General features: G+C 41.0%; 1 protein-coding gene across 4 annotated transcripts in view; it reads right to left on the bottom strand.

The window, feature by feature from the left end:
- Window positions 1-23116, bottom strand: part of NTRK3 (neurotrophic receptor tyrosine kinase 3) — a 511401-nt gene that overhangs the window by 79619 nt on the left and 408666 nt on the right. For all 4 annotated transcript variants that reach the window (XM_070761940.1, XM_070761941.1, XM_070761939.1 and 1 more), the window contains one exon: window positions 104-234. In XM_070761940.1, coding sequence (XP_070618041.1) covers window positions 104-234 — 131 coding nt within the window. The remainder of the gene's footprint in view (window positions 1-103; window positions 235-23116) is intronic.

Consider the following 23116-nt stretch of genomic DNA (forward strand, 5'->3'; position numbering starts at 1 on the left):
AAAACCCAAGGGACAATTTCCTTCTCATGTTTCTGCTAGCAAGACCTTAGTGTGAGCTGCTGCATTTGGCAGCTAAGTGAAGACATTTGCCCTCATATCTTACCTTCACAGCTACTAGCATCTTGTCCTTGGTGGGACTGAGGTTGTAGCATTCAGCCAGGAACACCTTCCCAAAAGCACCTTCGCCCAGTTCTCTTTTAAGGATGATGTCTCTTCTCTTAATATGCTGGACATCTGCAAAAAGGACAAGGAGCAGGAGAGGAGGAAAGAAGAAATGAAATGTTTACACAAACAACAGTTGGCAGCTTGTTCTTCTGATTCACCCTAGAACAGGTTCCCAATTTGCAAAATGTGAGTTTATGGAGATTGTCAAGTCACCTGGGTCATGGTTGGCCCAAAGGTGTTTCTTCCAGAAGACAACTGGACTTTGTGTTTCCTTGAAGACATTTCAATTCTCATCCAAGAAGCTTCTTCGGTCCAATTGCCTTTTGAAAAAGCACCTTTGGGACAAAATGTGAGTTGTTCACCCATTTTAAAAAAGCCATGATTCTTGAGAAGGCAGCAGGAGTTTAGAACATTTCCACCTTGTTAAGAAGTGCTTTCTGTCTTCAGAAGTTTTGCAAGGTATTTCTTTGCTCAAGAAGAGGGTGGGTGGGTGCCTTGTCTCATGTTTTTTGCACCATTTAACTGATAGTTCTCTTCCAAAAATATCTCCTCCCTCCCCATTTATTTAGTACTGCAGTAGACAAGTATGCTTCGGACAAACCTAGAATATGAATTTGCTTATATATATAATATTTATCTACATTATTGTTACATTAAAAAAAAACATATGGACTGAAATTGACGCTATCTTTTTCCTTCTGTAAACAAATCAGAATTTTTTGAGTGGGAGGTGGGTGATCAAAAACATTTGAGACATATATTCCAAGGACAATGGAAACACAACATTTCCCTGGTTCATAATAGTTCCATCATGCAGGAATTAACATTCCAGGGGTAAAGAAACACAAGCAATTCAGATATAATGTCTTTATTACAATTGCCACCACCATGAAGGCAGATGGAGAAAAGCTGGGAGACCGTGAAACGCAATTTCATGGGGTGGGGGTGTTACAATCTCACTACCTCCCCGACATTTCATTGACCATGCAATGGAGTCTATCTATGTTTTAGAAATGAGCTTGTCAGAATGGAAACTATTTTCAAACTATTTCCATTCTGATATGAGAAAATAGCTAAATCTACCGAACATAATTTCCAAATAGAAATATGCCTATTACTGGCTAAGACACATACATCCACCATGGACTGTTATGAAAGTACAACAAATGGAAAATAACTGGAATGGAAGCAATTTGAAAGAGTGGGGTTTAAAAAACAAAAACAAGTAAAGGCAAATATATGTGTCCCAGGAGAATGTTGCAAGATTTATATATGATTTATTTATTAATTTAATTTCTATGCCGCCCAACTCTGCAAGGATTCTAGGTTGGTCACCAGGACCAAAGATTTAGTCTTCTGAGCTTTCCAACTCATGCTGGAGTCCATCCTCAGACAAACTTCTCTCTACCAAATATCTTCTTTGTGCCATCCTGTGTATGATATTATATGGTGCCTGGTTGTGCATGACTTTTTACTTATTGATTGGGATGTTAATGGGTAGCTATTCAGTCATTGGTTGCTGTTACCTTGTGCTACTTAATTCTTGGCTCCTAAGTACCTGATAAGTTGTGTTTATTTAAGGTATTCCCCCACCTCCCTGCAAAAATAAGTTAATAACATCCTTTTAACACTGAATGGGTTAAAATTGGTATGGGAATCACTTTAGATTCAGTCCTTTTGTTAAAAAAAATTGGGGCAGTGGATAACAAAAGACTCAATAAAGAAGTCTTAGCAACATGTTTTTGTGTATGAATTGAACATCACATTATACACTGTTTTTCCCCTTGAAGTTTCACTCATTTTCAGCATTGATACAAATAATTGTTGCAGCCAATCTAATTAACATCACTTCTCACATTTCCCTCTCACTAAATAATAAAATACATATTTACTAAATAGATGCCATTTCATTTGAAAAGCTCACTTTCAGGTTAAATATTTTTATATAGCCTTAACCGATTGACATTGCAATTCTATACATGTCTTCTGTAAGAAAACTCCACTAAATTAAATAAGATTTAGTCCTTGATATACTAGTCATTATATACAGCTTTCTAGACTAATAATTTCAATAATTTTCCCCACAAAACATCATTTTATTATTGTTATTGTTGTTGTTGTTGCTGCTGCTGTTGTTGTTGTTATTATTATTATTATTATTATTATTATTATTATTATTACTATTATTTTACAATATGTGTTGAGGTTTAGGGGTCAAAATCACTTTGGAAGGAAGACATTCTGTTTGGCAGATATACCTTGTAAGATGAGGCTAACAATCTTACATTTGTACAAGCAGCTTTAGAAAAGGGATAAAAAGGTTGATGAATCAAAGCCATCATTTGAAAAGGCTAAAAATGATTTACATTTTTTCAACAATAACTAGCCAGACCTTAATGACTAACAGATTTACTACAATATAAGCTCTAACGAAGGGCAGTTCATTTTATCAGATAGATTATTGGATCCCCAATAAGAATCCATGGAAGACAAAAAGGGAGAATTGGTAATGGTAAGTTTATCACTAGGTGCCCATTAAATTCCTTCAAAATATATCTGCAGGGAACAATGCACTGCAGGCAAAGTCCTTGGAATGGACCTTAAAATAACCCAGAAGGATATTCCTTACAACAAAGCTTTTTATTCTTCTGTGGGGGGTAAAATGAGGACCCAGATTATTGTGGGCAATAGGCTGACTCTGTAAACCACTTAGAGAGGACTATAAAGCCCTGTGAAGCATTATATAAGCGCTAGCGCTATAGAAAATTAATTCTGCCCACTGCCAGGAGTTCGATCCTGACCAGCTGAGGGTTGACTCAGCCTTCCGTCCTTCCGAGGTGGGTAAAATGGGGACCCAGATTGTTGGGGGCAATAGGCTGACTCTGTAAAGCAGTATATAAGTCTAAGTGCTATTGTTATTTTTCACAATTGTGATTGTTGCAGCATCCCCATGGTCATGTGATCAATATTTAAATACTTGACAAGTGGTTCATATTTATGATAGCTGCAGTAATAATGATAATAATAATAATAATAATAATAATAATAATAATAATCATCATCATTATCATTATCATTATCATTATTACTATTTATTGGAGAAATGAAGAGGCAACAGCCATCACAATCACTGGAATGTTTACAATCTATTTAAAACTACTAAAATTACTTAGCTTTCGTCAGTTCTCTGCTAACTTTGTCAGGGTATTAAAATCCCCACTGAAGACATAGTTGATTTTATTGGATTTATATCCCGCCCCTCTCCGAGGACTCGGGGTGGCAATGTCCAGGGTTCATCCCTTATGTAACCTTCTGACAAGCAAAGACCATGGGGAAGTCATATTAGTTACCTGACATCCATATTAGTAATTTAACAACTGCAGTGATTCACTTAACAAACATGGCAAGAGAAGTCGTAAAACGGGAAAAAACTCACTTAAAAAAAATTCTCACTTAGTAACATAAATCTGGGCTCAACTGTGGCCGAATGTCAAGGACTACCTATAAAGGATGACACCAGGATAACTATGGCTTTTCTGAAGGAAGCGGTATTTATTTATTCAATTTTATTTATTTATTCACTATTTTTATGCCGCCCTTCTCCTTAGACTCAGGGCAGCTTACAACATGTTAGCAATAGCACTTTTTTAACAGAGCCAGCATATTGCCCCCACAATCCGGGTCCTCATTTGACCCACCTCGGAAGGATGGAAGGCTGAGTCAACCTGAGCCGGTGATGAGATTTGAACCGCTGACCTGCAGATCTAGTAATCAGCTTTAGTGGCCTGCAGTACTGCACTCTACCTGCTGCACCACCTCAGCTCAGAGAGGCATGGAGACAGAGAGGCATGGACAGAGGTGATTTATACAGTGGCCAAGTATTGGACCCAACTGAATGGTTGATGGTGACATGACATTGTTGGGAAAGACCCATCAGATGACTGACAAACATTTCCATGCAGTTTTAGTTATAGGAAACATACACACATAAACGTACATAATCACACACACATGGATTATTCATGTATAGTTGCTTTCTATTTGAGAAACGGGCTGATTTTATCTTAATTACAAGCGGTGACAAATATCATCACCAGGTAAAGAAAAACAAGAAAAGGTCAGCTTCTTAGAAATCCCTGGAAAAACAATATTCAGAAAATGAAAACAGAACACGAATTGAATGAAAATGAATAAAGCTTTTCATCTGGGGGAGGGGGAATGCATATAATCAAAAACAGGGCGATCTATCTATCCAGCCATCTATCTATCTCAAAGCATTGGAAGCACAAAACATTTAAATGGCTCTTAAACAATTAAGCCTGCTAATTAGAAGATTATGGGCTGGCATAAAAGCTACCAAGTCTAGACATCTTCGCTTGTTTGGGAAGAGTGATGTTCCCAGATTACATAAACAACAGTTCTCAGAAGAATTCCCACTGACCTTTTCATTCATAACGAAAGGTCCCCAATAACAATATTATTAATAATATTTAGCAATTAAGTGGCAGCTAGTATTGAGCCTTTTTCAAACCAGGACTGGGCTAACAAAATTTTAGCAATAGGTTCTCTGCCCGGTTGCTGGGTGGGTGTGGCCATGGTGGGCGTGGCCTAATCTGCCTCATGCACCATGGCCAGAAGGAGAGGGCGTTTTTGCCCTCCCTGGGCTCCGGAGGCTTTCCTCAAGCCTCTGGGAGGATGAAAATGGCCTCCCCAGGCTTTGGAAGCCCCTCCTGAAGTTTTGGTAGGCCTGTTTTTCACCATCCCCAAACCTTCGTATGTGCCCTGCACTTACCTGCTTGCAAAACAAGCAACGTGGGGTGATTGGGGCCAGCTAGGAGTGGGATTTGGGGAGGGGAGGGTTCTCTGAACTGCACAGAATTTTAGTTACAGGTTTTCCCAAATACCTGTGAACCCCCAGCATCCCACCCAGTGAGGAGCCACTCATCTTCGGTGCTAACAATGTGCCCTACAACACCGTCACGGGCGCGCACCTGCCCATTGGTGCAATATTTCAGTGCATGAGTCCTTCGGGATTGGGTAGCATAGAAGTCGAATAAATAAATGTGAACGCGAGCAAGATTTCAGCGATCTTCGGCGATGTTTTTGCTTCTGTGCATGGGCAGAAGCAAAAAACAAATAAAAAGCTGAAATCTTGCCCACGCGAGCGTCCTTACACAAGTTTTTGCTGGCTGGACATGCGCAGAAGCCAAATCTCACACCAGGCCACATCAGGGACATGCAGCTGCGTGAGCATCCTGGAATTTCCTACCGGGACGGAGTACCTGACCGCACCAGCTTCTGCCCACCACTGATCCCACCCCTGATTGAAACCTTCTTAGACAATCTGTGCTTCACTGTTGATTCTAGAGCACAATATTCAGCAAACTGTCCAGATGTTTCCACAGCATCTATGTTCTCTTTACTGTTGTACTGATCAGGGTTTGTAGTTTTTAGCTGGGCTGTTTTTTGCTATGCTTAGCCATGGTTAACTATATACAATACATACATTGCCTTCATTTTCTGAGTTTCCATGACATGTTAAGCTAAAACCCGATTCTGTTCTGCACCGTGTCATGAAAACATGGTCAGTATGTGAGTATTCCTTTTCTACAATGGAGATCCAATGAACAAGTATAACATCATATTCCACAAATACAATCACCCAGAGCAGCAGTAACTTTCCTAAATTAATTCATATATTTAGGGTCATAAAAACATAGAAGACTGACGGCAGAAAAAGACCTCATGATCCATCTAGTCTGCCCTTATACTATTTTCTGTATTTTATCTTAGGATGGATATATGTTTATCCCAGGCATGTTTAAATTCAGTTACTGTGGATTTACCAACCACGTCTGCTGGAAGTTTGTTCCAAGGATCTACTACTCTTTCAGTAAAATAATATTTTCTCATGTTGCTTTTGATCTTTCCCCCAACTACTTCAGATTGTGTCCCCTTGTTCTTGTATTCACTTTCCTATTAAAAACACTTCCCTCCTGGACCTTATTTAACCCTTTAACATATTTAAATGTTTCGATCATGTCCCCCCTTTTCCTTCTGTCCTCCAGACTATACAGATTGAGTTCATTAAGTCTTTCCTGATACGTTTTATGCTTAAGACCTTCCACCATTCTTGTAGCCCGTCTTTGGATCCGTTCCATTTTGTCAATATATTTTTTTTGGTGAGGTCTCCAGAACTGAACACAGTATTCCAAATGGGGTCTCGAGGTCAGTGCTGACTCCTGGCAAATGACTGAATTTCTCCCTGCTGTTTCCTTGGCAGGGTTTTCAATAGTAGTTTGTCTTATGGCTCAGAGGAAATGACTGTCCCATAGGCCCCCAAGCTCATCCAGCTAGTTTTGTGCCTGAGGTTGGATTAGAACTCATGATCTCTCAATTTCTATCTTGGGGCTTGAAACACTAGCAATAGCATTTAGACTTATACACCGCTTCACAATGCTTTACAGCCCTCACTAAGCGGTTTATAGAGAGTCAGCATATTGCCCCAGTAATCTGGGTCCTCATTTTACCAACCTTGGAAGGATGGAAGGCTAAGTCAACCTTGAGCCTATTGCTGGCAGCTGGGGTTTAGCAGAAGTAGCTTGCAGTACTGCACTCTAACCACTGCACCATTGGGACTCTTATACAGCCCCACTTCCTCGGTTCTCTAATTCTTCAGTTCTTTTAAAAAAGATATGCAATTGAGACAGAAAAAGATGGACAAGTATTTCAACTAAATTGTTCACTTTATGCCAACAAACACTGGCCATACGCATATCAGCAGAGTTTAAAAACTCCGAAATTATAGATGGAGAAATATTCAAAGGAATCCTTCTGCATGTCAAATGAACAGGAATCTAAGCCCTCCGCCACCCACAACAGGGAGATGGGAATCAGAGATGAAAATCAAATGTCATTATTCTAACTTGCGTCATTTCGCTACAAGTCCATTTTCTCCGTTTGTGAATAATAAGTCTGCCACTGAAGAGGCTAAGTTTTAAGGTCACTAGAGAGGCTGATCTGCATAAACGTTTTATAACCTTTTGATACATGCAGAACCTCCCCCCCCCCTTCCAGATAAATAGCTGCTGGTTGTTATTCCAAAATGATTTCAGGTATCTTGTGTCAACTTTTGTTTGGCTTTATCAGACTGCAGTTGGCCTTTCTAACAAGGTATCTACAAACTGCGGTCTCTGCCTACACCTTCTGTACTCCACAACTCCTCTGCAGATTAGGAAAGAACACTGACAACAGCCAACAAGCCTAACCCTGGAATAATTCTGGACAACAGGTAGCAAACCACAGACAGCGAAAGGGGGGAATATAACTGCAGAGGTAACTCAGTAGCTATGCAATTGGAATGGCTATACAATCTGTATATTGTCTGGGGATAGAATGGAATGGGGAGTGGAGTGGAGTAGAGTAGAATAGAATAGGAATTTTATTGGCCAAGTATATTTGTATTTGTATTTGTATTTATTAGATTTCTATGTCGCCCCTCTCCGAAGACTCGGGGCGGCTAACAACAATAAAAAAGACAATGTGAACAAATCTAATATTAAAAATAATCTTCAAAACCCCAATTTAAAGAACCAATCATATATACAAGCATACCATGTATACATTCTATAAGCCTAGGGGGAAGGTAAAATTTCAATTCCCCCATGCCTGACGACAGAGGTGGGTTTTAAGGAGCTTGTGAAAGGCAAGGAGGGTGGGGGCAACTCTGATATCTGGGGGGAGCTGGTTCCAGAGGGTCGGGGCTGCCACAGAGAAGGATCTTCTCCTGAGTGCCGCCAAACAACATTGTGATTAAAAACACAAGGAATTTGTCTTGGTGAACATGTTCTCAGTGTACATAAAAGAAAAGATAAGTTCATCAAGAATAGGATAGAAGAGCAAAAAAGAAATTTAATTTTAGAGCTAATTATTGAAGCACATGTGCTCCATTTGGCTAGGTTGCTTCAGGTGACGACTGCACACCTTTGAGTTGTATGCCTATATTAGACCAAATGAGCATTTCCGTTCCATAATTCCAGTCTGCCGCTGGAACGAACTGGGATCATTTGAAAAATGAAGATTTCTTTTTTACTCTTGAGAGTATAACAGGTCAAAAATGCACTCTGGGGATATGCATCCCTAAGATATGTTCTGCCATGGAAAGACATCACTGGGTCTCCATGCATTTCAATTTCTTACAGGGGCATCTCGTACAATATCAAACATCGCATTAGTGTCTTGTTACATGCTTTCTTTTTTCTTAAAATAAACCACAATCGTTTGCAATCTATCCCTGTGTCATAGCAAAGTGTAGATGTTGCATGGCGTCCCCTATGATGTACCATCAATGTCCTCTTGTTTGCGATGGAAGATATTTCAATCCCGGAACAGTGGGTCAATGAACGAGGTGAGCCCGGCATCTATGCTAACAGCTCTCTTTTTTTCAGTGCCAATCAGGAGGCAGCATGGGACCTCCGTAGAGAGCGGACCTGAGTGAGAACTCAGGAACATAACATAGGGAATAATGGATGACTGGCTTTCTACATGCTAATTGTGTTGTTGGATCAGCCACAGATATTGAATAAATTTCACAGAACCATATGGCTTCTCTCTATCATTCTGACAGGACACTGCTGCTTTTACTTGGAGTTGTATTCAAGTATGATGGTCCAGAATAAGTTTAAGTTTAAGTTTAAGTTTAATCAGATTTGTATGCCGCCCCTCTCCGCAGACTCGGGGCGGCTCACAGCAACAGCAACACAATGTACAACAAATCCAATATTTAAATTAATTTTAAAAACCCCACAAGTTAAAACCAATCATACACACTAGCGTACCATACATAAATTTTATAAGCCTAGGGAGAAGGAACATGTCAATTCCCCCATGCCTGACAACAGAGGTGGGTTTTAAGGAGCTTACGAAAGGCTAGGAGGGTGGGGGCAACTCTGATATCTGGGGGGAGTTGGTTCCAAAGGGTCGGGGCCGCCACAGAGAAGGCTCTTCCCCTAGGCCCCGCCAACCGACATTGTTTAGTTGACGGGACCCGGAGAAGGCCAACTCTGTGGGACCTAACTGGTCGCTGGGATTCGTGCGGCAGAAGGCGGTCCCGAATAATATCATGATTTTTTTTTTCTGTGACTTGGATCTGGTCTATGTTTTCATTTTAACTTCTTCTATTTTTCTTAAAACCATTTTTAAAACAAAGTGGAAGAAATAGCCTTTTTTGTTTATTGTTAAAATTATTCACAAACCTCTTGGTTAAATAATTGTAACAATAAACCTAATATGAAGTTTGTATGTGTGCGCATACATACACACACACACAAATTATGAACATCAACCATAACATCCACAAATATGCACAGCCACTTGTGTAATTATGATGCATAACTAACTGCCACTGAAGGTATATCAGAATCATACAGATGATTTCACGTTATTAGCAATTCAGATGTCAGCCATCTAACTCTTCTGATGGTGAGCTGAAAAACGTAGAGGACACACCATTAGAAAGCCTGGGCAGGCATTAAATCCAGGAGTCAGTTACACAACATGGACACACAATTAAAAAGACTGTGCAGGCATTAAATCCATGGGCCAGTTATAAAAACCATGATGAGAAAATTGGAAAGGTTGCAATTCCCTGATGATTTTTTTCGCTAAAGCTGATCGCAAGATTGGGTGTTCCAATTAAAATCTGATTAAGTTCCTAATTGTGACCATTTCTTCAAATGTTTTCAGAATGGCGGTATTCATGAAGCATGCTTGTACATAATTTGTTCAGGATGCCATGCTGCACTAGGAATCCATTATAAAGTAGAAGGGCCACGGCTAATGTGACAGTATTATTGACAGTCTGATGCACTGAGGGGCTAAATCTTCCTCTGGAGCTGCCAAACGTTAGGAGATGCTCACCATTTTTAATTTCTGAAAATCTACATTTGGTTTTGACAGTCCCCGGGCACCATCCAGTGGCAGAACAATTAGGAGTTCTGTATGTACTATGTTAACACACACACATTGTATCTGTCAAAATGACTGGACATAACAACTAAGTCAGCCAATGGGAGATACACACTTCTGTCTGTGCAGAGAATCGAAACTGAAAATTTAGTTCCAGGCTTGGCATGGCTCAATCCCCTCTGTACTCTCAGCCGACTCTTTGCTTGTCTGCTCTGCTGAAATGAAACTACCTCCTGCTATGTTTACTTGAATCTGCTTGTGGTATTGTATACATATTACTATGTTTATAAAGAAGTTAATGAATCCAGCTAAATCAGTCATCTGTGTGTACTTTTAGTTTTGATTTTTATACAACAAACTCTGATAGTATCATAATACACGTTGTTTAGTTCTTCTTTTAGTATGGTTTATGGATCCAGCTGTTCTGGTCCAGCTACAGACCAGAAAGAATGTAGCACACACACAGTTTGTTCACTGCTTACTCAATTAACGATTACTAATAAACTTGTTTAGTAGTGGACACACACAGACACAAGTTAAAGCAATCTTTTCTTGAAAAATCAGCTGTTAATTAAATGGCATTAACAGTCAGCAGAAGTCCATAAAGTCATAAATTGAGTCTAAGCAATCAGTCCTGGATATCTCAAGAAGCTTACAAGGGTTGGCAAAATGCCTAGGGGCAGTCCGTAGGAAGAAAGCCAAAACAGGTAAGCTGAGAAGACATTTTCAGAACGTGAAGGCACTTGAACAAACAAACTTCCAGCAGACGTGGTTGGTAAATCCACAGTAACTGAATTTAAACATGCCTGGGATAAACATATATCCATTCCAAGATAAAATACAAAAAAATAGTATATGGGCAGACTAGATGGATCATGAGGTCTTTTTCTGCCATCAGTCTTCTATGTTTCTATGTTGATTCCCGCAGAGTTTTTGCTGTGGTCGTCATCCCTTAAGTAGGATAGAGGAGTGGCCAATTAGCCCCAAGCTTTACTCCCGAGGAGACCTCTTCTTGAGGAATCACTCCTGCCTTTTGGCAGCTCTGCATGCCCTCGCATTAACCTCTGCCTATGGCACCAAGTCCTCGCCAGCCTCTTTACTGTCCAACTCAGGTGCCAGCAGCACAGGCCTCTGGTGTCTCAGCACATCAGCCTCTTCGCAGGAGGGATCTGCTACCAGCTGCACGGGCTGCTGGGAGGCCACAACACCAGCAAGTGTGGTTCGTAAGCCATGTTTTATGACTTAACGATTAGTGGGGATGCCGGTCACTAAACGAATAGGTACAGTATAAGATGAGGATTACTTTTACTATGGTCTGTACTTGGGTACTTTCAAAGACATGGCCATTCCTGACTTTCCATGCTTGCTCTGAAACCTTAAAACGTGAGTCAAATGTTATAAAGAGGGAAAGGAAATTACACGCTGCGTTAATCTCATTATAAACAGATCTGCTAGAAACCCATCTATTTCATCTATCAGAAGCAGCCTTGCTTTCAATGAACTTGCCAGCAAACACAGCCATGGGAAACCTTGAGGTTTAACAGTCTTTGCAACAATCAGATTAACCAGGGCAGTGGAACTGAAGGGTTTTGTACCCTGGGACCAGACCAAAATGAATCAAATTTAATTAAGAGAAGTCAGCTGATATAAGTTTGAAAATTCTATTTCCCCCCTCAATGGGCTTCATTTTCTTCTGAGAATTGAGGAGAAGTGGAAGTGAAGGAGGCAACTTCTGCTACATTATATAAATTCATCACGGTTTGGTGTTCAAGTGACGAAAAACACTATGGAACCTTATAGTTGGCATGAAATTTGGGCACTCCACAAACCTGTCCCAGATCCCAGGCGAAAAGAAAGGCTAAAGAGAATTGGAGGCTTCACAGGAATAAGAGCAGGAGAGAGCAAGAGACAGAAGAGGAAACTTTATATTGAGCAAATGATTTTACCACCTCCCCTCCCCTGCCTCTTGCCTTAATCTAGGCTGCCAAAGCACTTCAGCTGCAACATTAATTTGATACCACACATTTAATTATACATTATTTGGAAGCAAATTTATCTGAGCCGAGGAAAGCACCTTTGGGAACCTAGTTGCTCCCTCCTGTTTTGCATGGCTAGTAGAAGCAATGATGGCTAATGGTGGGGGGGAAGAGACTGAAAGAGAGAGATTGAGAGTCATTGACACACACACAGAGAGAGAGAGAGAGAGAGACAGAGACAGAGACAGAGACACAGAGAGAGATTGAGAGAAACTGAGTGACAGAGAGAAAAATTGAGAAAGAGAAAGGGAAGGAGGGAGAGAGAGAGAGAGAGAAAGAAAGAGACTGAGACACAGAGACAAACTGAAAGAGACACTAAGAGAGAGACAGAGAGAGAGATTGAGAGAAATTGATTGACAGAGAAAAATTGAGAGAGGGAAGAAGGGAGGTAGAGAGTCAGAGACAGATAGGTTGATAGACACAGGAAGAGAGAGATTGAGGAAGGAGACACTGAGAGAGAGAGATTGACAGAGACAGAGAGAAAAAAAGAGATTGAGTGTGATTGAGAGAGAAATTGAGAAAAATTGAGAGCGAGAAGGAAGGAGAGGGAGAGAGAAGGAGGGAGGGAGAGGGGGGAGAGAGATTTCCATCTGGAAGGAGAAAATAGATTGGTTTGTTTTAATGTCATCTGCAATTGACATTCCATCCACTCTCCCCAAGAAGAGATGTCAAAAAGATATGGTTGCTCTTCACAGCAAAATCTGTTGGCTGTGATTTGATGTTTCTCCTCCCACCAGCCATTTTCAAATCCCACAATCCCTAAGCCCAACTGCTTTTCAGACTGTCCTCTGTGATTTTTTTTTAATGGAAAATGTTAGGCTTGACTCTCCTCTTCTATTTTCAGAATCAGAAAGAAGTGGACTTGATGGATACAATGGAGGAAGAGATTCCCAGCTGGGACTCCCGTGGGGTACTCAGATTTCAAGTTATACTGCTTTAACAATGGAGTAATCAGATACCTTCTGGCATCCTATTGCAGATGGATATTCTCAATCAAGCTCTATGCTGAAAGGTTTGAGAGCTTTTAAGAGCAGAATAGCAGCCCAGAAGGGTTGAGGACTCTCCTTCAGAAACTGGGGACGCCATCAGCATTCTTGACAGTAATGGATTGTGTAAGATACAGACCTCTGAATCTTTGCAAAGTGTGGCTGCAATTTTCCCAATGTAGAGCCCTATACCAACCGACCAACCAACCAACCAACCAACCAACCAACCAACCAACCAACCAACCAATCGGAATAGAGCTGGAAGGGACTTTAGAGGTCTTCTAGTTAAGCCCACTGCTCAAGCAGGTCAGCAACCATGAACAGTCTAAGAGCCAGAAAAGTCCTGACTTTTGGTCCCTGTTCAATTCTGGAGTTGACCGGAAGGCCAGTTTCCCCATCATAGAGTCTGCTCCTAGCATGGTGTCCTTTTTTCCTCTGCCCACTGGAAGTCTGGTTCCCCTACCATAGAGTCTCCACCTGGTGTGGCGTCCTTTTTCCTTTGCTGGCTGGAAGTATGGTTCCCCCACCATAGAGTCTCCTCCTAGCACAGTGTCTTTTCCTTTTACCGACCAGCAACAGGGAGCTGTAGCAGAGGGATGAAAGAGCCACATGCGGCTCCAGAGCCATAGGTTGCCGACCCCGGTCCAGACAAGTGGCTATCCAGTCTTCTTAAAAGCCTCCAATGATGGTGTATCCACAACCTCTGAAGGCAAGTTGTTCCACTGGTCAATTGTCTTGACTTCTGGTGCTTTGAAAAATAAGTTGACTTCCTCTTCTTTGTGACAGCCCCTCAAATACCGGAATAGAGTGGTACCTCTACTTACAAACTTAATTCGTTCTGTGATGAGTTTCTTATGTAGAAAAGTTTGTAAGAAGAAGCAATTTTTCCCATAGGAATCAATGTAAAACCAAATAATGTGTGCGATTGGGGAAACCACAGGGAGGGTGGAGGCCCTGTTTCCTCCCAGGAGATTCCTAGAGAGGCCCCACGGAGGCTTCTCCCTGCCTTTTCTGGTTAGAGTTTTGGAGGCTCGGGTTTATAAGTGGAAAATAATAAGAGCCAGGGTCGTGGTGCAGCAGGTAGAGTGCTGTACTGCAGGCCACTGAAACTGACTGTAGGTCAGCGGTTCAAATCTCATCACCGGCTCAAGGTTGACTCAGCCTTCCATCCTTCCGAGGTGGGTAAAATGAGGACCCGGATTGTGGGGGCAATATGCTGGCACTGTTAAAAAATGCTATTGCTAACATGTTGTAAGCCACCCTGAGTCTAAGGAGAAGGGCGGTATAAAAATTGAATAAATAAAATAAAATAAATATATAAAATGGTTCTTGAGAAGAGGCAAAAAAATCTTGAACACCCGGTTCTTATCTAGAAAAGTTCATAAGTAGAGGCGTTCTTAGGTAGAGGTAGAAATGTACTGCTAACCTTTCACCCTCTAGGCTAAAAGAACCTTGGTTGTACAGTGGTTGTAGAGTACTGCACGCTACTTCTGCTGATCACCGGCTGCCAGCAGTTTGCATATCAAATCTCAGGTTGACTTAGCCTTCCATCCTTCCAAGGTGGGTAAAATGAGGACCCAAATTGTTGGGGCAATATACTTACTCTCTGTAACTGCTTAGAGAGGGCTGTAAAGCACTGTAAAGCGGTATATAAATCTAAATACTATTGCTATTGCTATAGTCCTTCTTTTCTCTAGACTGACCATACCAAATTCCTGCAAACGTTCTTCATTTTTTTTTTTGTCTACAGGCCGTTTAATAATCTTAGTTGCTCTTCTTAGCATTTCCCCCCAAAGTCTTAACATTGTTTTTGTAATGCGTTGATAACAACTGGATGCCATATAAATAGATGCACATTTATTCATTGTTTTCTTAATATTATTATATATCAGTCTCTGTGTGTGTGCATGTGTGTTTATTGGTTTATTTATGCATGTATTCTGAATATAACAGAATGTATGCCTAGTGACAAATTAGTTATTTCTCACAGGGCAATCAGGGCACAAAAGATTTCTACTTTTCACCAATATACTTTAGATCAGGGTTGAAATGCTCCTGGTTCACTTGTGCCTGTCTGTCACCAGAGAACTGGTCGTGAAGGGAGTGCGAGGCTCTGCCTACCCACTTGGATACCGCCATTTGGGTTCTTTTACCCACTGCGCATGCACAGGATGCTTTGCACATGCGCAGAGATTAAAAGAACCAAAATCGTCACATCTGGGTAGGTGGGCGGAGCCACGCGCTCCCTTCACAACCGACTCTCCAATGACCGACAGGCGTGAGTGAACCGAGAGCATTTCACCCCTGCTTTAGATATTTGGAACATCACCTATCTGTGACAGAAGAGACAAGGCCCCCAAATGGAGAAAATGGAGAAGGTTATGTGAACAATGTAGGAGGCCATGACGTGGTATGTCTTCCTTAATTTTTAAAACAATCTGGAGGAGAACGGAGGTATGTTAACTAGACAGACTAGTTTGAAAGTTGACAGCTTCAATTTAGAGCATTACGTGAACAGTTTTCTGCACATCTTTTCTGCTCTCTAAGCCAAAATCTCTTTTCTTCAAGCAAAGGTTTTTTAAAACAACAACAACAACAACAAAACAAAGCAATAATGCAATCAATTGTTCAATGGCATCTTTCAAGATTTTGGACAGAAATATATTTCAGTTGGATCCTTAAAGATTTGAATTAACTGTTAGATTAAATAACTTGGACTCCAAATGATTTGGACTATCTCAGTTTCTTCTGTCCATATGCAGAATATCCCTCTCTCAGTCTAAACTATGCAATTTGGATATTTGAAGTGAACTGATTTACTTACAGAAGCCTAAATCAAATCAGATTGAAATATGTTGCAAATTTAATCCGACTCTAATCAGTATTCAGATGAGATTATGCCTGATTCCCTATTCACTATTATGTGATTAATCAGGGGTGCTGCTGTTTGATTAGCAAGGTTTTAAATTCATTACTCCATTATATTAAATCATAGTTCCACTTTATATGAGTAAAATAATTGAGTAATTTAAATTATTTTTAAAATATAAGTTATGGAATAACAAAAGAATTATGCTGTGAAAGAGAAGAACAAGCCCTATTAAACCACAAGTCATGGACATGGATATTCATATACACACATGCAAACACATTAGACATTAGTCGCTATATGAAGGCTGGGAAAAAATATAGTGACTAAAATCAAACATGGTCATGCATTTCCTTGAAATTGTAGTAACATAGACTTACATACCACTTCATAGTGCTTTACAGCATTCCCTGAATAGTTTACAGAATCAGAATGTTGCCCCCAACAATCTTCCTTCTCATTTTACTGACCTCGGAAAGATGGAAGTCAGAGTCAACCTTGAGGCCATCAGAATCAAATTCCAGACTGTGGGCAGAGTTTGCGTGCAATCCTGCAGTTTAACCACTGTGTCACCAGGGTTTGACAGTAATGTTGTCAAACCTTTCTCCACAAGTTCTAATTTTTTTAAAGAAAATATAATCTTTATTGAAGATAAATAGGGGAGGGGATACATAAAGCAAAAGGACTATGCAAATATTGGTACACAGGTATATGAATTTGAGTATACAGTTATAATTCAAAGTACACACACATATATATAAGGGGAAAAAACTAAAGGAAAAGGAAGAGAAGGAAAGAAAAAAAAGGAATGAGAAAGAATGTAAAAGAAGGGAGAAATAAAAGAGAAGTGAAAGAAGAAGAAATAAAAGAAGAGGTGAATTCATATCCATAAATTTATCAGATGTCATAAATAATGTCAATTTATCTGTTGACCCGATTACTCTACAGCATTTAAGATCTTTACTATCTGTATAAATGAAAATTTTGAGTTTATTAACTTGAGTTAGAGTTTAAATTTTTATCATTTTGAATTTGTTCATCCTTTTATCAATGATTTGTAGTGTTATTTTATGAGTTAATGGGATAGTTGTTTGGGTGAAGCTTAAGAGGATCATGACAGAGTTGTATGTTGTCTCTCTCCAGCCAAATATACCATTTAAACCACACTTTGTAGCACAAGTTTTAATTTTCATCAGGCATAGAAGTACCAAAAATGTTCCAGAAATCAACCCATATTTTTACAGGAAATGCTTAAAAAAAAAAAAGCCTTCTCGGTGTTCGTTATGGTTCCAGTAAAAGCCCTGATAGCACAGTGGTTAGCACGCACACAATGCTTTGCACATGCGCAGAAATGTACCAGCAAGCAAACTCTGCCTACAGCTTGGAGCTCGATCCTGACATGGTTCACGGTGGACTCAGCCTTCCATCCTTCTGAGGTCAGTAAAATGAGGACCTAAATTGTTGGGGGCAAAATGCTGACATTGTAAACTGCCCAGAGAGTGTTCTAAAACACTGTGGGCTAGTATAGACCAGGGATGGAATGCTATCGGTTTGCTCGTGCCTGATGGTCGTCACAGAGCTGGCCGCATCACGGCACTCCACACATCCAGACACTGCCATTTGGTTTCTTTTACCCTATCTGCATGCATAGAACGCTTTGCACATAGGATAAAAGAACCCACATGGTGGCATCTGGTTGGGTGGGTGGAACTTCATACTCCCTTCGTGATTGGCTCTTCAATGACTGACAGGCACGAGCGAACCGGGAGCATTCCATCCCTGGAATATAAGTCTAAGTGCTATTGCTATGGCTATTTCATTCATTCATTCATTCATTCATTCATTCATTCATTCATTCATTCGATTTTTTATGCCGCCCTTCTCCTTAGACTCAGGGTGGCTTACAACATGTTAGCAATAGCACTTTTTAACAGAGCCAGCATTTAGCAGGGTCACAATAGCGGTATCCAAGTGGGTAGGCAGAGCCTCACACTCCCTTCGTGACCAGTTCTCCGATGACAGACAGGCACAAGTGAACCAGGAGCATTTCACCCTTGATCTAAAGTATATTGGTGAAAAGCAGAAATCTTTTGTGACCTGATTGCCCTGTGAGAAATAACTAATTTGTCACTAGGCTTACATTCTGTTACATTCAGAATACATGCATAAATAAACCAGCAAACACACATGCACACACACAGAGACTGATATATAATAATATTAATAAAACAATGAATAAATGTGCATATATTTATATGGCATCCAGTTGTGATCATCACATTACAAAAACAATGTTAAGACTTTGGGGAAAAATGCTAAGAAGAGCAACTAAGATTATTAAAGGGCCTGTAGACAAAAAAAATGAAGAACGGTTGCAGGAATTTGGTATGGTCAGTCCAGAGAAAAGAAGGACTATAGCAATAGCAATAGTATTTAGATTTATATACCGCTTTACAGTGCTTTACAGCCTTCTCTAAGCAATTACAGAGAGTAAGTAAGTATATTGCCCCCAACAATCTGGAAGGATGGAAGGCTGAGTGAACCTTGAGCCGGTGATGAGATTTGAATTGCTGACCTGCAGATCTACAGTCAGCTTTAGTGGCCTGCAGTACTGCACTCTACCTGCCGCGCCACCTTGGGTCTTATAATGTTTTGGCCACACCTAGCTCATTTCCAGCTTCTACTTCTCTCTCCACAGAAGCTCACTTCACCTTCTTTCAGTCTGTCTTGCTTTCTGGTGTCATTTACAGCTGGAAATTCTCCCTCTTACCTTGTGGTTTGACAAGGCTCTATTTCAGTCTTCTGCTTTTCTGAAGTCTCAACTGGCAGGGCTGGGCTTCAAAAAATTTATCAAGGGGTTCTCTATGCAGTTGCTGGCCGGGTGTGGTCATGGTGGGTGTCGTCTAGTCAGCCTCTTGCAACACAGTTTTTGCCCTCCCAGGGCTTTGGAGGCTTTTAATCCTCCCAGAGGGTGAAAACAACCTTCTCAGGCTCCGGAGATCCTCTGGAGGCCGGAAATAGGCCAATTTCCGGCCTTCCTGAACTTCCAGTAGGCCCGGTTTTCACCCTGCCCGAATCTCCACAAGAAGTACTGGGTTCTAAAACCCGTCGCTATGGTTTGCATGCGTGCTTGTGCACGCACACAATGCTTTGCACATGCGACAGAAGCGTACCAGACAGGTGGGCAGAGTCTCCCACAGTTTGTGCTATCAGTTTGCAGAACTGGGCTGAACCAACACAACCCACCATAGCTCCACACCCACCCTGCACTTACCTTCATGTCAAGGTTCCGGGTAACATCTGAACTAAATCAAAGTCCAAGTCAAAGTACTCCTCAAAGATTCAATTTATTTCCAGAGCCATCCTGGCACCCAAACTGGAAAACCTGAATCTGAATTTCCCATCCAGTTGAAAGTCCAGATGCCTCCCCCCACCCACCAAACATGTCTCATTGCCAACTCAGATTGTGCCAGCGGGGCAAGTCCTTCCCTCCACTTCCGCCCTGGTGGGTGGGCATAGGAGGGCCTTGAACCACTCAAAATAATGCTTCGTGGCTGCATCTGTTCCCTCATGAAAATCACCCCCCCCCAAGTTCCCACAAACATCAGGCCTTCTATAGATAGTATGACAAGCTGTTGATTTATCCCCAACTTTTGCACCGGCTTGACACTGCATATAAAACAGGCCACGCGGGGATTCCAGGGAGGGGTGGGTGGGGTGGGCAGGGACAGCCAGGAGTGGGATTTGGGAGTTCTCCAAACTGCACATAATCTTAGCTAAGAGGTTCTCCTGAACTTCTGCAAACCCCCAATAGCTCACCCCTACCAACTGGGTTATTCTATCTCTGCTCTTCGTGGTTCCACCCCTTCTACGCACACCTCATCTGCTGCACAACCTCCTCCTTTTCATCTCTCCAACATAGCAGACTAAAGGGAGACCCCAAAGGATGAGTAATGTGTGTGTGTGTGTAAGAAACCTCCTGACATTCTTCAAACCCAGCATCTACGATTACTGTGGCTTGGCTCCTTTGGCAACAGTTATGAGAATAAAAATCGGGCCAGGAAAGAACGGAAAGTGCCTGTAATGGGAGAGCAAAATTGCAAGGGAATGAGCTATACCGAGTCAGCAGCTGCTCTTTATTAAATTAACAGTGTTTGATGGATCTTTATGCATAGACTTGGGCACTTGAATGATTTGGAATCAGGGGGCAAAGGGCCTGATGCCTGATACCTCATGTTTCTGGATGATCTATAGAGGATTAGTTCAGATGTTTCAGCCAGTGCACAAGGTAGAAAGTCAATGGGAGCTGGTTAAAAATAAAACACTTTTAGTACTTTTAGAATTTTGAGTGGGCCATTTCAGCAAAAGATAAACTTATGGAACATTCCCCTACGTGCCTTCTCACATAGGGAAAAGTAGCCAGACTTAGGAATGCTGGCAAAACTCAGCTTTGTGATTGTGTACTGAGAAAGACATGGGCTGTTTCTTACTAGCTCACTTCTTGGTTAGAAGACAACTTATCCATTAGCTTGTAATCTTCCTGAATTTTCTAAGCAGTTCCAAGATTTAAAAAAGCATGAAATTTTCCAAACTGCACAGAATCTTAGCTAGAGGTTCTCCTGAACCTCTGAAACCCCCCAGCAACCCAGCCCTGATTCTCCCTACTTGTAAGAAGAATGGGATATTCTTTCTGTTTGGTGTGTTAATTATTATGCCAAAGCACCTGAGAGCAGGACAAGAAGAAATGGGTGGAAACTGATCAAGGAGAGAACCAACATAGTAATAAGGATAAATTTTCTGACAGTGAGAACAATTAATAATAATAATAATAATAATAATAATAATAATAATAATAATAATAATAATTATTATTATTATTATTAATTAGATTTGTATGCCGCCCCTCTCCGAAGACTCGGGGCGGCTCACAACAAACTATAAAACAATATATGTAGGCACAAATCTAATATTAAGAAAAAAACTAGAAACCCTATCATAATTAAAAAACCAAACAGCACATACATACCAAACATAAATTATAATAAGCCTGGGGGAAAGGTGTCTCAAATCCCCCATGCCTGGCGGTATAAGTGGGTCTTAAGTAGTTTACGGAAGACAAGGAGGGTGGGAGCAGTTCTAATCTCCGGGGGGAGTTGATTCCAGAGGGCCAGGGCCACCACAGAGAAGGCTCTTCCCCTGGGGCCCGCCAGACGACATTGTTTAGTCGACGAGACCCGGAGAAGGCCAACTCTGTGGGACCTTATCGGCCGTTGGGATTCGTGCGGTAGCAGGCGGTTCCAGAGTATTCTGGTCCAATGCCATGTAGGGCTGCCATTAAGAAGTGGAACGGCTTCCCTTCAGAAATTATGGGTACTCCAACACCACAGGTTTTTAAGAAGAGATAGGACAACCATTTGTCTGAAAGGGTATAATGTTTCTTGAAGAGCAGGGGTTGGACTAGAAGACCTCCAAGATCCCTTCCAACTCTATTATTCTTTTAAAAATCAGGGCATGCATTGGTACTTGCTGTAGACCATCACAGAATTTGAACATCTTATTATTCAGGGCATGAAACAGGGATCAGGGAGTTTCCATTTCTATATTGTATTCAAGACAAGGCTGAAGAAGGCTGTTTCAAACAGCGGGTGGGAATATAATCTTAAATTCAATATTATTTTCTTTTCAGAGAGTTGTAGGAATTGGATGAATGCCGTAATGATGAAGGGATAATGTGATTAGGAAGAAAAAGACTTTAAAATAGGATTGCATAATTGATTCATCAAGATGTTCTTAAGTGTGTTCCAATAAATGAGAATATATATATAGCTCAGGCTTGAAATGTTGGCCTCTTGGTGTTGCCTGAGCTGGGGTTGCTGTCTTCCAGATATTTTATCTGGCTACCTATGGGTGGCGTACGTTTGGCAGGACAAGCTACAATATATAATCAGCCATCAAACCCTACTCTCTCACACATTGATGGTGTTAACTGAGTAGTGAAATGTACTAGAGCCAGCCATACTTGGCAACTGACTCATATTTATGATGGCTGTAGTGTCCTCGGGTCGTGGTCACCTTTTGCAATAGGTACAATATATATGGTACCCTGCTCAATAGTAGTAACTATCAGAAGGATCTTGGACAACTGTTTAAATATGAACCAGTAGTGTGCAGCAGCTGCCGAAAAAGCCAACACAGTTCTAGGCTGCATAAACAGAGGAATAGAATCAAGATCATGTGAAGTGTTAATGCATTGGTAAGGTCGCACTTGGAATATTGCATTAGTTTTGGTTGCCACGATGTAAAAAAAGATGTGGAAATTCTAGAAAGAGTGCAGAGAAGAGCAACAAAGATGATTAGGGACTGGAGGCTAAAATATATGAAGAACAGTTGCAGAAACTTTGTATGTCTAGTTTAATGAAAAGAAGGAATAGGTGAGACATGATAGCAATACCAATATTTTGAGGGCTAGTGCCAGTGGTATCCACAAGCCTAGTGATGCTCATGAAGACTCCAACTATAAATGTTTCTTCTGTGGCAGAAAAGTTACCTTTGTCCTTTACCTATTCCAAGGGGAAAGTATTTTTGATTTTTGCATAGTGGTTAAAATGCAGTACTGCAGGTTACTTCTGCTGCCTGCAATTTGGCAGTTCAAATTGCACCAGGCTCAAGGTCGACTCAGCCTTTCATCCTTCCGAGGTGGGTAAAATGAGGACCCAGGTTGTTGGGGGCAAGATGTTGATCTGTAAACCGCTTAGAGAGGGCTGTAAAGCACTGTGAAGTGGTATGCATGTCTACTGCAATAGGACTTGATGGCCAGGATAGCAATTTTTGCACCAGCTTCCTTTTTTCAGCTAGTTCAAGGAGGGCTGGATAGCATTTTAATAGAGTTGTTCTGCCCTCAGTGTCAACTGCACACTGTAAATTAGGAAGAGAGTCCAGCATTCCAGCATCTCATTTTACATTCCTTTAAAGAGTGGGTAAAGAGCCTTTATTATAAAGGCTGACATTTATTTATTGCTCAGAATGAATGTCTTTTGTATAGAGTACCTTCAGATTTTTCCCCCCACACCAGAGAATAATATAGCCACAGTGGC

This window comes from Erythrolamprus reginae, chromosome 10 (genome assembly GCF_031021105.1).
Source record: "Erythrolamprus reginae isolate rEryReg1 chromosome 10, rEryReg1.hap1, whole genome shotgun sequence".
Classification (NCBI taxonomy): Eukaryota; Metazoa; Chordata; class Lepidosauria; order Squamata; family Dipsadidae; genus Erythrolamprus; species Erythrolamprus reginae.